This window comes from Salvia miltiorrhiza, chromosome 1 (assembly GCF_028751815.1).
Source record: "Salvia miltiorrhiza cultivar Shanhuang (shh) chromosome 1, IMPLAD_Smil_shh, whole genome shotgun sequence".
Taxonomy (NCBI): Eukaryota; Viridiplantae; Streptophyta; class Magnoliopsida; order Lamiales; family Lamiaceae; genus Salvia; species Salvia miltiorrhiza.
In genome coordinates this window covers 69,024,783-69,044,424 of record NC_080387.1, presented here as the reverse complement: position 1 = coordinate 69,044,424, position 19,642 = coordinate 69,024,783, and the positions used below count along the sequence as shown (strand labels likewise).

Below are 19,642 nucleotides of genomic sequence, written 5' to 3'. Positions count from 1 at the left end.
ACAAAGTGACAATTTTTTTTTTTTTTTTTGATCAGTAAAGTAAAAATTTTATTAAAAGAAAAGGGATCAAGGCATCAGGAATGCCAATCAAAACAACAAAACAAGTTTGAAGTCTTTGGAACACCAAGAAGTAAAAGTAATTCCTAACTCCACGATTTTGTAGGCCTCGTTCCAACTCCAAAGTCTCCCCTTAATCTGTAAAACAAGTCTATCAATATCCCAAGCCTTGTCCCGGAAACGACTATCATTCCTGCTTTCCCAGAGCAACCACACTGTTCCCACCCACAAAGCTTTAAGCAGTCTTCTTTCTCTCTTCTTTTTTCCAGCCGCAATGAAAGAAATGAAGTGTTGAAAAATACCTCTCGGATTTGCCGTTTTGATGTCAAGCCATTGAAAGATCTGGTCCCACACCGCCGCTGCTTTAGGACAATAGAGGAACAGGTGTTCCGTCGTTTCCTCACTAGAAACACAGGCATTGCACCATCTCTCCTCCACGCTGATCTGGACATTTCTTCTACTCAGATTATCACATGTTGCCAATCTGTTTCTAAGACATCTCCATGCCGTCACCTTGGCTTTATTTGGTGTTGGGGCCTTCCAAACCTTTGCCATCTCCAAAGGTAAAACTTGTTGCTCCTCTCTTGTTTTTGCCACAATTTCATATGCCGACTTGATTGTGAAGCATCCATCTGGTGTCGCCTTCCAGTTCCATCCGTCTATTACATCTACACAAGGAACAAAATCAGCTATAACCAACTGGAGATCCTCCGCAAACCCTTTCTCCCTCTCCCTTAACTCCCTCCTCCACTCCACCCTCCACACCCACGACCCTCCTTCCCAAAATCCACTTTCACCAACCAGCCTTTTCTTGTTCAGGCTCAAATTATACAGTCTCGGAAACACAAACTTAAGGGGTTTGTCAACCGCCCACACATCCTCCCAAAAGCTGGTATCAAGCCCATCCCCAATTCTTCGCCTCAAATTATTGATGAACCACCGATCTCTCCTTCCTCCTACCTTATCCACAATTTTCTGCCACCACCCTTTCTGTCCACCTCTTCCCGCCACCGAACATTCACCCCCTTCCCCCCACACTAGCCCCCCATAAATCGATTTGATCACCCTTACCCACAGAGCTTTCCCCTCCCCTAAAAATCTCCAGAGCCACTTACTTAACAGGACCTGATTAAACCAATCGATATTCCGAAACCCCAGACCTCCTGAATCCTTGTTTAGGCACAAGGCATTCCACTTGAACCAAGTGATACCCCCCATCTGTGTGCCTCCTCCCCACAAAAATTTGGTGAACAGTGAATTAAGTTCCTTAATCACCGCTTTAGGTATGAAAGCGAGGGATAATTGATATACCGGGATGGATTGCAACACCGACTTGACTAGAGTAATTCGCCCTGCCAATGAAAGGTGTCTCTTCTTCCAGCTTGCCACTTTGTTTGAAACTTTTTCAATCAAAAACTTCCAATCTCCAACACCATTGCTGCGCCCCCCCACTTTAGTACCCAAGTAGTTGCACGGAAAGGAACCGATCTTGCACATGAGGAGCGATGCCCATCTCCTCTCAACTGCCTCATCCACTCCCACTGTCAGAAGACAACTTTTGTCGAAATTTACAGCTAAACCCGAGGCGAACTGAAAGAGAATCAGGAGTTTTTTTACGCTCTCCATATTCTTGTCATCTGCCTCCAACAAGAAGATAGTATCGTCCGCGTACTGTAGATGTGAAATGGGCACTTTATCCTTGCCAATCTTCGCCGGGACCAGGAACTGCCTCTCCGTTGCTCTTTCAATGAACTCGTTAAGGCCTTCCGCCACGATAAGGAACAGGAAAGGTGACAATGGGTCACCCTGTCTCAAACCTCTCTCCATTTTGAATTCTCCCGTCGATGACCCGTTCACCAATACACTTGCCATTCCAGATTCCAGACACCCTTTAATCCACTTCCTCCAAACTCCGTCAAAGTTAAGTCGATCTAGAAGCATATCCAAGAAATCCCATTGCACAGAGTCGTATGCTTTTGCGAAGTCAATCTTGAAGAAAATACGGCCCACTCTCTTCTTTTTTGCCTCAAAAATAGCTTCATTCAGGATAACCACCCCATCTAGGATGAAGCTACCCTTGACAAAAGCACTTTGATTATCGGAAATGATCGACCCCATAACCCTCTTCAATCTCTCAGCCAGGATTTTAGCCACAATTTTGAACAAGCTAGTGATAAGAGAAATTGGGCGAAAATCATCGAGCGACCCAGCCCCTTCTTTCTTCGGAATCAAAACAATAAAAGAGGCGTTACCACCTTTCGGTATTTTGCCGCTTTCATGAAATTCCTTCAAAACCTGGAGTAAGTCCTCTTTAACCACGTGCCACGCCGCTCTCCAGAATGTGAAGTTAAATCCATCGGGTCCCGGACTCTTGTCTCCACTACAGCTCCAAACTGCTTCTTTAATCTCGTCCAGATCAAAATCCCTGATCAGCCACTGCCTCTCGTCATTTGAAATTTTCCTCCTCATGAAGTCCAGGGGGAAATCGGGCATCAGTCGTTCATTCCTTTTGAAAAAAGCTTCAAAATGATTTCTCACTCTTGCTTTAACCTCTTCCGGTTTAGATATCCACGAGTTATCAAAGAGCATTCCGCCAATCTCGTTTTTAACACGTCTCCCACGAATTGCCCTATGGAAAAAACCCGAATTAATGTCTCCCTCTTTGAGCCATTTGATTTTGGCTTTCTGTTGCAGCATCATCTGTTTATTCTTCAGTTGAAGGGAGAGCAGGGCTTGAATCTCATTTCTCTTAATCACCTCTGATTCTTGAAGACCTCTCTGTTCGTCCACCTTATCTTTCTCTTGAAGTTCCTTCTGAAGTTCTTTAATTTTGTGATCAATCTCACCGAAAGATGTCCGATTCCACACCTTCAAGGCCTCTTTTAGTTTCTTTAGTTTCTCCTTAACCTCAAAAAATCTCCATCCCCCCACCTTAGTCCCTGTCCAAACCTGCTTGACCATCTCCTCGAACTCCGAATGATTCACCCATGCATTGAGGAACCGAAAAGGTCTTGGTCCCCAATCCTCCGATCTTGTAGTGAGAATAATCGGACAGTGATCCGAAATTGAACGTTGAAGTCCTCGTGCCGACGTCCGTTCCCAAGCAGCCAGCCAATTCTCATTAACGAGGAAGCGATCAATCTTACTCTTGCACTTTCCATTTGGTTTGTGCCAAGTAAACTTCCGGCCTTGAGTTTTAATTTCCTCCAAATCGTTCCCCTGAATAAATTCTTCAAAACTTCTTGCATCAGCCGCGCAAAACGTCTCCCCACTGCCCACACGTTCATCCCTCCTCCTAACTGAGTTAAAGTCGCCCAAGATACATACACTCCTATCCGTATTTTGTTCCACAATTGAGCTTAAGACATCCCACAAGATCCGCTTATCCCCTGTGCCGACTGGTGCGTACACGTTGATGATGCAACATAAAATATCACCCTCCTTGTACCTACCATTCACCACCACCGCCCCCGGTAAATCCCACGTACTAGAAGCTTCGAAAACCTCCCTATTCCACAAGCATACAATTCCTCCTGCCCTTCCCTCCGAATTCCTAATCGCTCTGTCTGTATAATTAGACCCCCACCAAGATTTACAAAACAAATCCCTGAACACCTCCATCTTTGTCTCCTGCAAGCAACAAAAATCGATCTTCTGCCCTTTCACCAAATCAGTAACATCTCTCTGCTTCGCAACACTCCCCAAGCCCCGAATGTTATAAGATAACAAATTCATTAAACATTCCTCAAAATACTCCTAGCATTTACGCAAGAAAGAAAATTACCTTGCGCCTCAATCTGTCGAGCAACATCTTCGTCTGGAATTTGACTTGAAAGCCCGATCTTCTTTCCAAAATCCCAGATCTGCTGACCTGAAATTTGCTCCCCAACTGTCGTCTCATGCCCTTCTTCGTTCTCCCCCTGTCTTTCCTGCTCTGCCACTTCCTCCCCCCTTCCATCAATTGGCTCTAAATCTGAAATGAAGTGTTCCCATTTCTCTTTCTCCCTGGCTCTATTCTTTTTCTTTTCTCTCCCTTTTTTTCCTTTTGAATTTTGTTCACCAAACCTTTTGCTTTGCTTTGAATACCTTTTGCTTTGCTTTGAACGACTTTGTTCCTCAGAGCTTAATATCTGAAGCTCGTTGACTTCGATCCTTTGCCCTTCCTCATTCCACGCCTTGTCCTCCACCACATTTTTGGCACCTTGACAATCACTGTACACAACTGAATCGGCTTCTTCCCTTTCCGGAATAGGGCATCTATTCTCTCCTTGCGCTTGGGTCGACATTAAAGTAGGACCTCCCTCATAAACGCTTCTTCGTGGCCCATCAAGAGAAACACCAGTAAAGCCACCAGTTGGACTTTTTTCCTGTACATTCTGAAAGTCGGTCCAATTCTGTTCCTCCAAAATCTGATTTGGACTTTGAAAAGCGTGGCAGTCCATCTGCCCATCCTTAACGAATGGCTGAGTCTCACCTTCGACCTCAACCAAATTTAAAAGCATTTTCGATCCTCCCTTCACCGCCCCCTCAAAATTAGTTTCCTCAACAAACGTGTCTTCAACGGTTTGGAACAAAGGAGACGGAACGATGATTTCTTGGAGAACCGAAACATCACCATCCCTTTCACCGCTCTCGTTCCGATCTCCGAAGGTTGCAGATGCCGGATCCATGGAATCATCCCCGCTCGTCCATCCCGAATCCGACCCCGAATCCTCGAGCTCCGACTCTCCGATCATGGAAGTGAAAGGATTCTCGTGAATTTCCTCAATGCGAAACGTGAACCTTGCTCCATTAATACAACACTCCGTCACTTGATCAATGGATCTAAGGCCCGTGGATATTTGAATCAAAGCAACATCCAATTTTTCTTTTTCTTTCGTCTTCTCATGCATCTTCAACACCCGACCGAACTTTGCAGTTGCCAACTCAAAGAAACGAGGATTCCATGCATGTAGTGGAATCCCGGCCCACCTCGTCCACACAACTCGTTGTTGAAACACATCCACAACGTTCCATTTCCTCTTCCATTGAAACCAGAACTCACTCCATTCATCCATCTCCGTTAAAACTTTTTCTGTTGGCGCGTCGCAGACACTACGAATCAACACCAAATTTCCTCCCATCGTCGTCACTTTCAGTTTGCCAGCACTTTCACTATTGATTTCCTCATTAATCTCTTCCCACAAGAACTCATTTTTGATGAAACCCGTGAAAGCTCCATCTAGCCATCGTGTTTCCTCATCCGAAGTTTTAAACTGAAGCAAATCTGAAAGTCCTGACTCTCCTTCTTTGGATCCAGTGAGTACCTCCTTAAAAGAAACCCCCATCATCCTTTTTGCGGCATGCACGAGCTTATGCTTTTCCGGCTTTCTACCTGCGTCAGATTTTATTCCCTTCCCTTTACTTCCTTGGACCTTCACTTCTCTCTCGAATCTCGGTTTGAACACCCTAATTTTATAGCTCCCAATCCACAACTTATTCAACTGCACTAGCAAACCGTCCCTATCTTCCACATCTTCGAAGCGAACAAAACCGAAAGGTTTCCCTTTTTTGTCTCTCTTTCTTGGACAAAAGATGTCTGTCGGTTCTCTCACGGAACCGAACTTTCTCCTCAAAAAATCGAAGCTACATTCTTCTGGAATGTTGTTGAAAAAGAATGTAACTCTTTTTGCTTCATTCTCGTCTCTTTCTTTCCAATGTTTCGAAAACCTTTGAGTCTTTTGGTTTAACTGCTTCTTCACCATCCCATCTTGTCCGGTCCTCACCACCCCTCGTCTCCTCACCTCTCTCCATACCTCATCTCCCATCTCTTAAATTGGAACTATTCTGCCATTATCATTTACCAACAATCTGTCATCACCATTCACTCAACTCCAACAACAACCAATCAGTTGAACACAATCGAGGTAATTTGTTATCTCAAGCACTCAATTCAGTTCACATCCATATTTAGCATAATCACAGTTCATCAACCTCAAATAGCCATGGGATGCTTTACAACAGATCACTCACTCGATTGGGAGGCGGCAGATCTGTTATGGGAAGCGGCAGATCTGGGACGGCGGCTGGCGGTGCGCACGAAGGTCGGCGGCTGAGCTCTGGCGATGCGTGCGGAGGTTGACTGCTGGGCTTTGTCTGTGGTCAACGGCTGGGCTGTGGCTGTCTGGATCGACGAAAGCTTGAGAGTTGAGAGGAGACAACACTCACAGATCTGTTATGAGAAGCGGCAGATCTGGGACGGCGGCTGAGCTCTGAACGGCGTCTGAACGGCGGCTGGCGGTGCGCACGAAGGTCGGCGGCAGATCTGTTATAGTATCATCAGTTTCTCTCTCCCCAATTTCAAATTGTCGTTCCCTCACAGCGAAGCACACGATGTTCTCTCAGCGACAGCGACGTTTTCAGTGCAGCAGTAGCGCAACGTTCTTCCTCCAGCAGCATCGACGCGATCTTTCTCCAGCAGCAGCGACGCGGCGGCGAATCCTTCGGCGTTCTCTCCCGCACGATCCTCAGTCAGTGACCTTCTCGAAGCGGCAACGGCGTTCCCGATGCGGCAGCGGCGCGACCAGATCTCCGATTCTTCTCTCTCTGATTGTGCTTGAAATTATGCTCTCATACAGGTCATAATCACACAAAGTGACAATTTCATAGCTAATTTTCTCTATTTACCAAAGCCTTTTTTCATGATCCTATTTTTGTTTTCATATTACAAACTTCGTGTCGATATTAATTTTCTAAATATGATTAGTTCTTTTTTTTGAGGTAAAAATATGATTTCTTGTTGTGCTATTAATTGACAAATTCCAAACTTGAAAGTTGAAACATTGGTCATGATTATTTACAAGTCAACCTTTCGTTCCATGAAAAGGCGTCAAATTTCTATATATGGTTGGGGGATTCCTAAATAAGTAGTATTAAATACTACACAGAATGAAAACATGAATATAAAGAGTATTCTAATATATTTTCTCACTGGATTATTTTCAAAATAGTAGTCTTCGATTTATTATTTCCTTTAAAGTATGTTCCTTCAGTTTCCAATATTAATCTTATATTTCATTTTAATTTATATTAAAATATTAATCAATTTCAAAACATGCATTGAGATTTGAGGATATGGAATTGTAAATAGAAAATTATACTGGAATAAAATATTTTACACGGAATGGTCACCTTGTTGGAATAAATGGCTTTATTAGTCCATAATTACTTTGTAATTAATGGAATTAAATGGTATATTTGGAATCTACATTTTGAGTAGATTAATTTGGTATATTTACTTGTTCAAATCTATTAAGAATTGAATGAGTAATTAATGCCCAAAGATAGCCATTGAAGATGGAAATGTGGAGTGTCATCCCACATTGGAAAATTAAGGAAGTGTAAAGCTATTTATAAAGTGCTCTCCACCATAAAGGAACAATCAAGTGTGCTTCTCTATGGTGGACCTATGGTGCACCCAAGTGGGTTTTGACTTAGCCTTTTAAGGCTAAAACTCAATTCCTACGAGGATTTGCACCTTCCGAGGCCGAGCACGTGCACGTCGCACTTGTCGCAATGGGCGCTTTGTAGGCGCACTTTGCACTTAGCTCGTTCGCGACGTCGTCGCGAGGAGCTTTGAGGAGCCTTTAGTTTTGACAACTGAAACGGTGGCTCGTGTGACGTGGCACCGCGTGGCGGATAAGGAATCTGGGTGGATGAAGTTGCTGACGTGGCAGCGGTTGGATCAGGCTGGTGAGGTGGGGGCGGTTTGGCTCGCACCTCTTTGATCGAACCAGTGCAATGGTTCGGACCATTGGCTTGTTCGAACAGCCACCTCCTGGCAGACACCTCTTCATCGCACCCCTCCTTCTCCTATAAATACAGCCCTGCAGAATGAGATTAGACACACCGAAAATTAACTCAGATAATTATTTTACTCATTCTCCATTCTAGTTCATACTCAAGTCCCGAGTATTCTGTAGTTCGCTGGAAGTTCGAGTTCCTAGTACAAGGTCTCGTACTCGTTAAACCGTTGTATCTTGGGGACATTTGCCGTCGAACCGTGTGTACTGTACGGGGCAATTTTGTCTTACGGAGAAAGAGTCCAACTCTTGCCTCGGTTCCTGTATTCACGTCGTTACTCTGTCCACATTTCTACACACATCAATAACACACCTCACCCACCCCTTTTATTAAATTTATCTATTATATACATCAACACAAATATCATGTTACATATTTTATGTGAGCACCGCTCATACTTAGTTCACACTATCGTTATTTTTTATTTATATATTTACTTCAATTTTGATACTTCATAATTAAATTATTATTAAGTTCATTAATTTATAAATTAAATCTCGATTTCTTCATTGCCCCTTTAACTTCAAATAACTAATAAAAAGAATAAATCGAGGTTTGATTTTTATGTCAAATTACTAATCTTAATAACTATTTACGAGACATTAGAATCAAAATAAATACATTAAATAAAAAATTACTAATCTTTATACGTATTTTTATGATTTAGGTATAGACGAAATAAAATTGTAAATTTTAAAACCGAAAAAAAAGAGATCACTTTTATCATAAATATAATTGATTATCACAAAAACTTTATTTATCTATATTATCCGTATTGGTTTTTAGTGGTACAAAACTCATCCACGATCAAACTCTGTTACTTATCCATTTGATCCTGGAAGCACACATGTTAAGCCTGTGTGAAACGATAAAAGAAATACAAAAATTGGTAGATAAAAACAAACAAAATATATTTCAAAAAAAAAAAACATGTACATTCCCGAGAAGCAATCACAATCAATCTTTGTATAATATTTATCTGTCTTAGGGCATCTACAACGAATCTAACTTTAAATTTGAGCTAAAATAATAAAAAGTGAGATAAAATAATTATTCAACAGATCACCTATATTAAGTTGGGCCCACAAAAAAATTTACACCCCCTCAAATTTAATCCTAAATTTACACCCCCTTAAATCTAATTCTAAATTTATAAAATAGATAAAAAAAAAATAGGAGAGTTGTTGAGTGTAATTGTAAAATAGGGGTTAAAAATAATTTAGAGAAGACTTTATGAGTATTTTTAGAAGTAAAATTTTGAGAGATTTGTCGTGGATGCTAAAAAAATAATGTAAAAAACAAAGGCAGGCAGTTGTACAGAAAAGATCACCTACCCACCGTGGGCAAGCATAATGTGCCCACTACTGATTTGGAAATTTTAATTAGGAAAGAGAATTAATAAATTTTACTCTAATTAAAATTATCTTACTAGCTATAATTACAATTGTCACATCATGATGGGCACATTATGCATGCCCACGGTGAGTAGGTGATCATTTATGGGCCGTTGTAAATTAAGTGAAACACACCTATGAAAAATAGGGCTTTTGAATCGGGGCCCATTTTGCCATTTGTGGCCCGTATTCATGGAAATTTTGGCCCGACTGTTTGATGTAGCATTATAGGAAACTGTCTGAAAAGGGGGAAAGATAAAGGAACTAATTAAAGGAAAAAGGCAACACCAAAAATTCATGTTTTGTGTAGGAAGGTGATCATTTGAAATCTCTCTATCTCTATCTCTCTCTCTCTCAAATTTGTGAAGTGTTGATGAGAGAGAGGGAAAGGGAAATGATGTGGAGTAAGAAAAGTATTGGCTTTACTTAGAGCATCCGCATTGGGACCTCCTTGATAGCCTCCTTGATAGCCTACTTGATAGTGTTTGTGTTATTGAGTAGGTAGTGCTGCATTGGGGTTCCTTGATAGCCTCCTTGATAATATTAGTTTTGATTTTATGTTTTTCATTTAAATTTTATTGCATAATTTAAATTGCATATTTAAATACTGGATTAAACATAAAATTTAAAAAACCTATTTAAAACATAAAAAAAAATACATAAAAATTTAAAAAACCTATTTAAAACATAAAAAAAAATACATAAAAAATTAAAAAACCTAAAACATCATTAAAATCACATAATTAAAAGCCTAGGATAGACCACGACGCCTGAGCACGTCGGCGACCATGGACGCGTGCAATGCACGTTGTGCGTCCGTCATGTTCGTCGTATCCGTGTTCAGGAGCTGCATATCGAGCTCCCTCTCTCGGATATCGTTCATCCGCTGGTACTGGGCGGTGAATGCCCTCATCTGCGCGTCGTTCCTATCCAACCTCTCCACAATTTCTGGTGGAGGATCCGAGCTCGTATGCGACGCTGCTGCCTTCCCTTTCCCTTTCTCCACCGCCTTCGCCGCCTTGGCCGCCGCCTTCGCCGCCTTGTTGCCAATGGGCCGAGCAGAAGAGATCTCATCGCCCGACGCCGAGGTGGTGAAGCCGCCCTCTTCCGTTGTCTTTGTCCTCTTGGAGGCATGCACGTCTCCAAGGAGGTACATCGACTTGAACTTGGGATTGTTCCGGAGAACTCTCCACGCGTTCCAGAAATTGAAGGAGGCATTGGTTGGGCTTCTAGCCTTGAAGATGGTTTGGGCCTTTTCACGAATCATATCATCCGAATGACCGGACGGCCAATTGTTGCGCGTCTCCACCCAAACAGCTTCCCAGAGACGCACATCCGCGCTCACCCGGGACCAGTGGCCTTGAAGTTGCTTGATGCCGAGGTCGACGCCGAGGATGGGGTTCACACGTTCGCGGATCCGGCCCCAATATGACTCTCCCTTCTGATCCGTCCCACGGATCGAGTCGTTGGTCTCATCCGCCCAAATTTGGACGATGAGATCCGTATGCTGTGGAAGGTAAGTATGACGGTAAACTTTTGGTTTGTCGTGCTTCATTTTGGTGGCCTTTTCCTTCCTCCGGCCCCCTTTTTTTGGTGGGGAGACACTCTGCTGAGCACTCACCGGTTCCTCCTCGGGCGGGCTCTCCTCCAAGTTGATTCCTCCCATATCGGGTGTTGTGGATCCATGACGGAGAAAATTGTAGGAGAAGAAGAGGTGTGAAGAGAAGAAGGAAGAAGAAAGAAGGAGAATAGGTGTGGAGAAGAAGGAAGAAGATGGGTAGTTTTAAAGAAGAGAAGAAGGAGAAAAAAAAAAAAAAAAAATTCAAACGGTCGGTCAAAGGTGCGGAGACCGAGGCGCTGCAGTCAAAAAAATATATATAAATTCGAATTTTCGAATTTTTCATATATATTTTTTTAAAAAATTGGGCGCGTGCATTGCACGCGCCATCTCCACCGGCCTATCGAGGATACTCGATAACTCGAGGAGTCCTCGAGGAGCTCCTTGCCGCATCGCCCTCCTCGACGCAGATGGTCTCCTCGAGGACCTCCTCGAGTACCCGCGATGCGGGTGCTCTTAGTAGAAAGGTGTAAATAGTCATTTAAGATCTTATACTTGTAAATTCGTGTGACATTATTTATTGAATGCATAGATGATAGATTAATGACATGTGATAATTTTAAGGATTTAAAAATTGTCTAATGTTAGTATGTATTTTTTTTAATCATTTAATAATCTAATATGAGATGATATAAGGCAAAAAAGTATCTGAATTGGTAAATAGTGAAATGGAAGATGAAAGAACTTATTTTTTTTAGGGAATTATTGAAGTACGATCAAAATAACACAAGTTTTTTATTTCCCCTTTTCTATAGTGAGAATATAACTTTTGGGGGCTATGTTGCTAGACAACTTGTTGATATCTCGTGTAATCTTTAATTTCACTGGAAAATGTGTTTCGAAAGGATAAAAGGAATAAATCATTATTTTTTACTTGTTATGTTTTGATTTGTATCACACTTTATTATCCTTATTGGCAAGTCTTCGAGCATAAGAAATCTTTATTTTTTTTTCTTGTTATATTTGATTTTGTTTCTTACTTTGTTATGTATCTGTTAATAATGCAACATTCTATATGCATGGAATTGAGTATTTTATCTTATTCTCTCAGTTTTAATGTCTTCATTATTGAAATACTAGATTTGTATTTTCACGAAATTATATATATATATATGTTGTTTTAATAAAGGCTATTATATTTAAAAATATCTATTTATCATAATTAATTTGTTTTGTTACTTGGAAAAGGTAAACAGTAGCACATATGGGTTGGATTGATAAATGCTGGAAAATATATAACACCAAGCAGGCTCTTTAGCTTTTGCCCTTCTCGTCAAAGCAAAATTGTTTGAAGAAATCAACAATGTTTCCTTTCTATTTGAAAATTTTATTTACACCTCTCCTTATTTTTTTTTTCATAGTGGGAATGCCATCATCATTGAAATAAAATAAATTAAGAATCTCATTTCTAAATAATTAATAGGGTTAAGGTACAGATCCACCCCTGAAGTGGACACCCCTAGAGCGTATCACTCCCCATTCTCGACGTTGGCCCAAATAAACCCCCAGAGCCCATGAAAAGGGTACATTTAAACCCAGCGAGAAAATGGTGGGTTCACGCTGTTAACTATTTTTTTTTTTAATTTTGGATTTCGCCCCTTTCATCTTTTCCGACCAGCCTACCTTCACTGCCATAAAAAAAACTCTTGGACTGTTAGCCATTTCTTCCGATTCCATGTGATTTCTCCATGGGAATTGTTTGATCTGCACAACAAATTAAAACAAGAAGCCATGGGAAGGCATCTTTGCACCTTTTTGTCCACATGAATTGGGTCCGCTGGTTGGTGACGATGACATCGATCCCTTGCAGCTCCATTTCCGACTTGCTAGCTTATTCTCATCCGAAAAAGGGTTGTATGGCCACCACTCCCAACACCTTGATCCGAGCAAATGCTGTCTCGGACTGGACGACGCATAGAGTTGGATATGGGTGCTCCGGCGCTAGGCGATAGTTCACCGACACCACCACGATCGGGAGCGTGCGAGCGAAGGGGCGACAGACCTCATTGTAGGCCTTCATATCGAGGGAGAGGTAGAAGAAGCTGCCGTCGTAGAAGAAGACAATCACGGGGAGTTTCTACTGGTCGGAATCGCAAGGGACGAAAAGGCAGAACCAGAGGTCGCGGGTGGGGTCCACGGGAGTTCAGAACCTGCATTCAGACCCCATTTTGCAACCGCGCCCGCTCCGAAAAACCGGGCTCATGCTTCTTGATTACGTCCGATGTCTCGATCTCCAACGGCGATCTAGTCGAGGTGTCCGATGTGATTGAGTCCGATTTCTTGAAGAAGAAGCTATGACTGCTGAGAAAGAGGATGGTGAAGATTGGGAGGAGAGGCCATCAACTTCCGAGAATTGATGAAAATGAAGACGAGGGAGTTGTGCAAGCAACGATGCTTGAGAAATGGCCGAAAAATATGAAAGGGGAGAAATCCGGAAAAAAAAAAAAAAAAAAAGTTAACGGCGTGAACCCACCGTTTTCTCGTTGGGTTTAAATGTACCCTTTTCATGGACTTTGGGGGTTTATTTGGGCCAACGTCGAGTATGGGGAGTGATACGCTCTAGGGGTGTCCACTTCAGGGGTGGATCTGCATCTTAACCCTAATTAATATATCCTCGCGCGCAAGCTTTGTAATTTAGTTTTCTCATCTTTATAATGATGAGAAACTAAAAATTATTTATCAGTGAGTCCCTATTTTTTTTGTTCTTGATATATACAAGATATATGAGTATATTATATTTAATTAAATAATAATTATACTATTATAAATCAAATTAAATATTCAAACAGTTAATATAATCTAACATCCAAACAAATACAACACAACCCAACATCCAAACAAAATACAACCCACATGCGCAGTGTGACTTGAATCAATCACCTTTTGAAAGAGATGGTATTTGATGCATGCCTCAACTTTGTCGCTTGGGCTAGGCCTCATCGACTAAGTCCCCTATTTGAAAACACCGAATCTTGTAAAAATATTCTGTTTCATAGTATCGTAAAAAATCATACTCCCTCAATCTCATTTAATAAGTCATCTTGTCTTATTTGGACATCTCATTTCAATAAGCTATTATTCAAAATGAAATTTTAATACATAACCAATATTCCCACAAAACTCATTATTAACATAAAAAAATATTTATTCCATCTTACCTACAATTATCCTTTTTCTTACTTATTTTGACAAATATAACCTAAAAAGTTATATTTTTCATGTTTTATCATAAATTACTCCTTTTCTAGTATTTGTGTTCGCAGGCCTATTCAAGTGAGACAGAAGCTTTTCATATATACAATAATGCATTTTGTAATAATGCACTTTTCTTTTATATACTCCCTCCGTCCCAAACGAAATGTCCTATTTCTTTTCGGCACGGAAATTAAGAAATGTGTATAAAGTAGATAAAGTGGGTTGGTGGAAATTATTTAAATATTAAGTATAGAGAGAGAGTGTATTGCCCAAAAATGAAACATGACATTTCGTTTGGGACGGAGGGAGTATATTATAATATTGCAACTTTGTGATAACACAGATATATAAATAGATAGATATAAACTATAAATTTCATAGTATATCAAATTTAATCTAGACCATTAATCTTTGTAATAAATGCAAAAAAAATTATGTATCTAGCTAATTTAAAAAATTCATAATTTCTAGTAACTAGCATTTGCATCCCGTGCAATGCACGAGAAAATATTTTTAATTTTTATATTTATATAAAATTATTAATTTAATTATTATACTTATAAATATAATAAAAAATTAATTTTAATTGAATATTAAAAAAATAAAAAAGAATTGACAATTATAAAATTTGATATTATGAAAAATAAAAACAAAAAATAAGTTAAAAAATTAAAAATTAAATACTAATTAAAAAGAATTAAAATATATTTATTCAAAAAAGATGAGAGAGGAGAGAAAAATTTATAAAACTTTAATATTTAAACAAATTTAATTTTTACATTTTAAATCAAATATATTCATAAAATATATATTAAAGCTCTTATCGTGATCTTTAATTTGATATACATATTAAATATTTTATAATTAATCAAATTTCACAATTTTGGAAAAAAATGTAACAACAAATAAGAAGTTAAAGAAAATGAAAATGAAAAGGAAAATATATAGTTTAAACATAAATTTTCAATTTTATTATAACTACAAAATTATCACTCAATTTTAAATTAATTTGAAATTGATTTCAAATTGGAAACTCCCTTTTTAATATAGTATAGATATAGATTAGAATGAAGGTATAACCGTATAAGAGTGTGTCTCATATATATAAATTATATGTCAATTGTACATCTATCGACTATTGTGCGCTTACACAATGACATGCAAAATATAAATTATTTGAATTCGCTAGTTGAAAGTTGATAATTATTCCATAAATCATACTTTCTCCGTTCACGAAAGAACTTTCTATTTTTTTCTTTTGGGACGTTCATAAAAGAACTTCTTACTTATTTTTTGGATTATACACCACTACTTATAAATATCTCATTACCCTTACTTTTCACTTTTTCATCACTCTTAATACCAATTAAAACATTTTTTTCATCATTTCCAATACACTCAACAACCTTTTCTCCACTCTCAATACACCCAACAATTTTTTAAAAAAATTAAACTCTTATCGCTCACTCCTAGAAAGTTTTTTCGTGGACGGAGGGAGTACAGAGCTAAGTACCTCATATAACATTTCAAGTAATAATAAAATATTCATGAAATTAAAACGAGGCACCTCATAAAGTCATAATATTTCACATATAGCATCCTACATATATATATTTGTGGCTTGAAAAGCCTGACATACAAAACCCAACATTCATCGTATAAATACATGCGATGCATACATTCATTACTATATATTTTCGTGACACACTAGTTATTTATGATTCACATATATTGCATACTATATATATAGAGATATATTATACGATGATGATGTCGGTGGTGATGGCGTTTGATCAATATTAGTTGGGAATGAGTTTGAAAGGAGGCTTAACGAAAGCTGGCGCAGGATCATATCTTCCATAATCATTTGTTTTCACTTTCAGAACTCTGTCATGTATCTCACTCTCTTCATCGTGCCTTACTGCCTCCCACGATTCTGAATCCTGCCGTTTTTCAATTTAATAAATTATATATCACACACATATATATACTTGATCATCATGTGTTCTAATATAATAAAGGGTAAATTGTTGCAAAGTACACAAAATTTGGACGAATTCTAATTTTGCACACAACCTTTGAAATTCGAAATAATTAAAATACACCAAATTTAAGTTTTCCCCTAATTTAAATTTTTTCCTAAAATTAAATAAATAAATGAAATAATGAAATACCATGTATAGTAGGATACCACGAGATTCAAAAAAATATATATGATCCAAATTGAATACTCTATACGTCCACAAAAAAGAGTCTCATTTGAGAGTGAACACGTGTTTTAATAAAAATAAATTATGAGTAAAATATATATATAATTTGTAGAGATAGTGTTAGTATAAAAAAATACTAGAATAAAAGTATAATTTATAATTAAATATAGGATAGAAGTACGATGTGATGATTAAAAAATGAAATTAAGTCTTGAAAAAAAAAGGGTTAATTGCCCATAAAATACTAAACTTTCATCCAATTCTGGTTTTGCACACAAACTTTGAACTGTAGCGTGATAATTACTAAACTTTAGATTTTATCTGATTTTGCTACTAATCCAAATTCCGGTCAAATATCAAGCTAATATGACGTGCCGATATTTGACGTGACTATTGTTAATTTCTTATTAATAAAAAAAAGAACACAAAGCAAATAACCCAAATTGTCAATATATAACTTAATATATCAAATCAAATAATAGTATTTTTTAATTCTCAAGTTTAAATCAATTTTTTTCTAGTTCACTATTACACAACTGATTTCTCCAATATATAAAATAGAAGTCATTCAAATAGTATAAATATATATAGTTTATATATAAAAAAAATCTTTAGATAATGAAATTTAATAAACTTTATTACTTAGCTAAATAAATTTTTTATATATTAAGTTATTGATGATTAAAATGTTCTTTGGCTGACACACCTAAATTCGAAGAATCCCCCTACTATTATTGAATTTATTCAATTAATTAATTCAACTAAAAAATACTATTATTTGATTTGATATATTAAATTATTGACAATTTGAGTTATTTGCTTTGTGTTCTTTTTTTATCGATAATAAATTAAATAAAAAATTATTATTTTGCCAACTAATTGTCACGCAAAAATAAATAAATTACGTCAAAATTGGCACGCCATATTATATATTAGCTTGGCCGAAATTTGGATTAGTAGCAAAAACCAGATAAAATCAAAAGCTTAGTAATTATGACGCCACAATTCAAAGTTTGTGTGCAAAATCAGAATTAGATGAAAGTTCAGTATTTTATGGGCAATTAACCCAAAAAAAAATGATAGATATGACTCTTTTTCGTTGATGGAGTATTACTAATTATTAATTAACTTAGTAGGTCGGGAAGAGAATAAGATAGATTTTGAACCAAAACGTGAAGAGTCGTATGGGTAAGTTTGTTGATCACACCTAGCTACAACACTACTAATTTCCAAAAATTTATTTGTTGATCACATCAGTTGAGAATACTTTAGGTAAGTTTCTGTCGTCTTTTAATTTGTCAACTGTCCAAAATAAGAAGAAATTAATACTATCATTTTCAAGAATTAAGGAACCCTACACACAAAAAACAGACATCATCACAGGACTCTTGTACACGTAAAACAATTTCTTTTATTACCACACGACATATTTAAGAGTTTAAATTTAATTGCAGAGATTATTAATTACCTCATAACTTGTGCTCACTGCCTTTGACACCATTGATTTACGCACTCGGCCTGCATCATTTTTTTTAGCAAATAACATCAATATGAATTAAAACACAAAAATACAAAAAATCTATACAAAATCCGAGATGCAACATTAGATTCCATGCATGGTAGCTCCATTTTAATCAGTAGCATACAGAAGCAAAATATGGAAATGAGAATAATTAAAAGTGTTTCATCATCAAATATAATACAAAACATATATGAATTGATGATAAACATTAATGACCTGCAAAAGAAGTAGAAAAAAGAGCTGCAGAAATGATGAGGAAAAGGAGGCTGATTTTCTTGAAATGAATGGAGCTCATTTTGTTATTCTTCAATTCTTCATCAACAAACTTTTTTCTGTTTCTTTTCTCTGAGTAGCAGAAGAGAGGGTTTTCTCTTTTGGCTGCTCAATATAAAAGCAAACCAATAGAAACAGTGCTGCGATTAATTTATTATATTTTTCCATAACAGTAAATTTGATCATATTTTAAGCAGATAAACTGGAATTATGTTCTAAAGAAGCCACTGTTTCAGCCTTTTGATATTTAAAATTGGGAAAAATATCCATAAAGTTGAGGGACAGCATTTTGTTGTTGTTGGGGCACTAAGTCTAATTAGCAGTTAGTGGATAGATAATAAATTATTTAATACAAATTTAAACAGAGAGTATAATGGCTCGACGAAACTATATATGAACTCGATTTGGGTGCAACACCTGTTTTAATTTTTGAATAATGCACATATAAAGTTTAGCATTTCTTTTAAGTAATTGAATTTGTGTATGGTTATGTTAGCCTAAATATAATTGGGACCTTAAAATTTGATAGTGGTTAATTGGATTATGTCTTCAACCCTAGAGTATATATTAATTATGTAATTAATTAATGGAATGTTTAAAAACATAATTAAGGTCAAAATTCGATAGAAATAAACCAAATCAAGCTTAGAAATTCGTAATTAAACTCGAACATGCAATATTAGAATCAAAGTCTTAAAATGGGATATGAAGTGGACCATGATTGACTTCAAATCATGTCATGCAAATTGCCATTCAAAATATATATGCGGCTAAATCAAGCATTATTGGACACTGTAAAGGTGCACCATCGGTGGATAATTTATTTTTTTGCAATTAATTAAGATAAATTATCATTCCCTACTATCTTTTTGTTAAAGTTAACTGCAGGTTTGATGCATGGCATGTTCAAGTATATCCAACCGGCTGAAAAAAAAAAGAAGAAAAAAAGATAAGAGATAGTATTAAAATTTGAAATTCATGTAGGTTTAATATCGTTGAATTACTCTTTGAGTAATTTTAATTAATATATAAATTCATGCATGTCACAGAGAATTTCCCATTATTTGGTCATTATGATGTTAAACTGCGTACATGGTTATTTTAATATTGTTATAAAATTGAGTGAATAAGTACTAAATATTCAGGCAAAAAAAGATCATAAGTAATATTTTCCTTTTTCGAGTCATAATAATTAGCTGTGCTTCTTCTTCTTCTTCTTCTTCTTCTTCTTCTTCTTCTTCTTCTTCTTCTTCTTCTTCTTCTTCTTCTTCTTCTTCTTCTTCCTTACAACAAACACGGGTTTGAATAACAAACCAATGATGTATTAGTGGATATAGTTCACACGTAATTTATCTCAGTGTTGCTTTCATTAATATGTATAAATCAATCACACTTAATCAGAAGTTGGCACGATATATTTTAACGTAATTAAGCTGCCAATCATATACTGCTACGGAATGACTTAAATTATAAATAAAATTAAATGTGGCATTCTATCATTTTATCAGTTGCTATCACAGGAATTCAATAA

General features: G+C 37.3%; 1 protein-coding gene across 1 annotated transcript; it reads right to left on the bottom strand.

Moving 5' to 3' along the window:
• Positions 1-15,677: 15,677 nt before the first annotated feature.
• LOC131005451 (protein CASPARIAN STRIP INTEGRITY FACTOR 1-like) lies at positions 15,678-18,385 on the bottom strand. The gene is made up of 3 exons (XM_057932462.1): positions 18,055-18,385; positions 17,785-17,834; positions 15,678-16,049 (listed from the first exon to the last, which is right to left on the bottom strand). Exons 1-3 carry the CDS (start codon positions 18,131-18,133, stop codon positions 15,906-15,908), a joined length of 273 nt encoding a protein of 90 aa, XP_057788445.1. The 5' UTR covers positions 18,134-18,385; the 3' UTR covers positions 15,678-15,905.
• Positions 18,386-19,642: the final 1,257 nt, after the last annotated feature.

Bases quoted from the DNA above. Each gene is read 5' to 3' on its own strand.
- LOC131005451 (XM_057932462.1), bottom strand. From the start codon at position 18,133: ATGAGCTCCATTCATTTCAAGAAAATCAGCCTCCTTTTCCTCATCATT. The intron at 17,835-18,054 runs GTCATTAATGTT...AAAATGATGCAG, and splicing joins TTTTTCTACTTCTTTTGCAG to GCCGAGTGCGTAAATCAATG. The intron at 16,050-17,784 runs GTAATTAATAAT...GAAAAACGGCAG, and splicing joins CAGTGAGCACAAGTTATGAG to GATTCAGAATCGTGGGAGGC.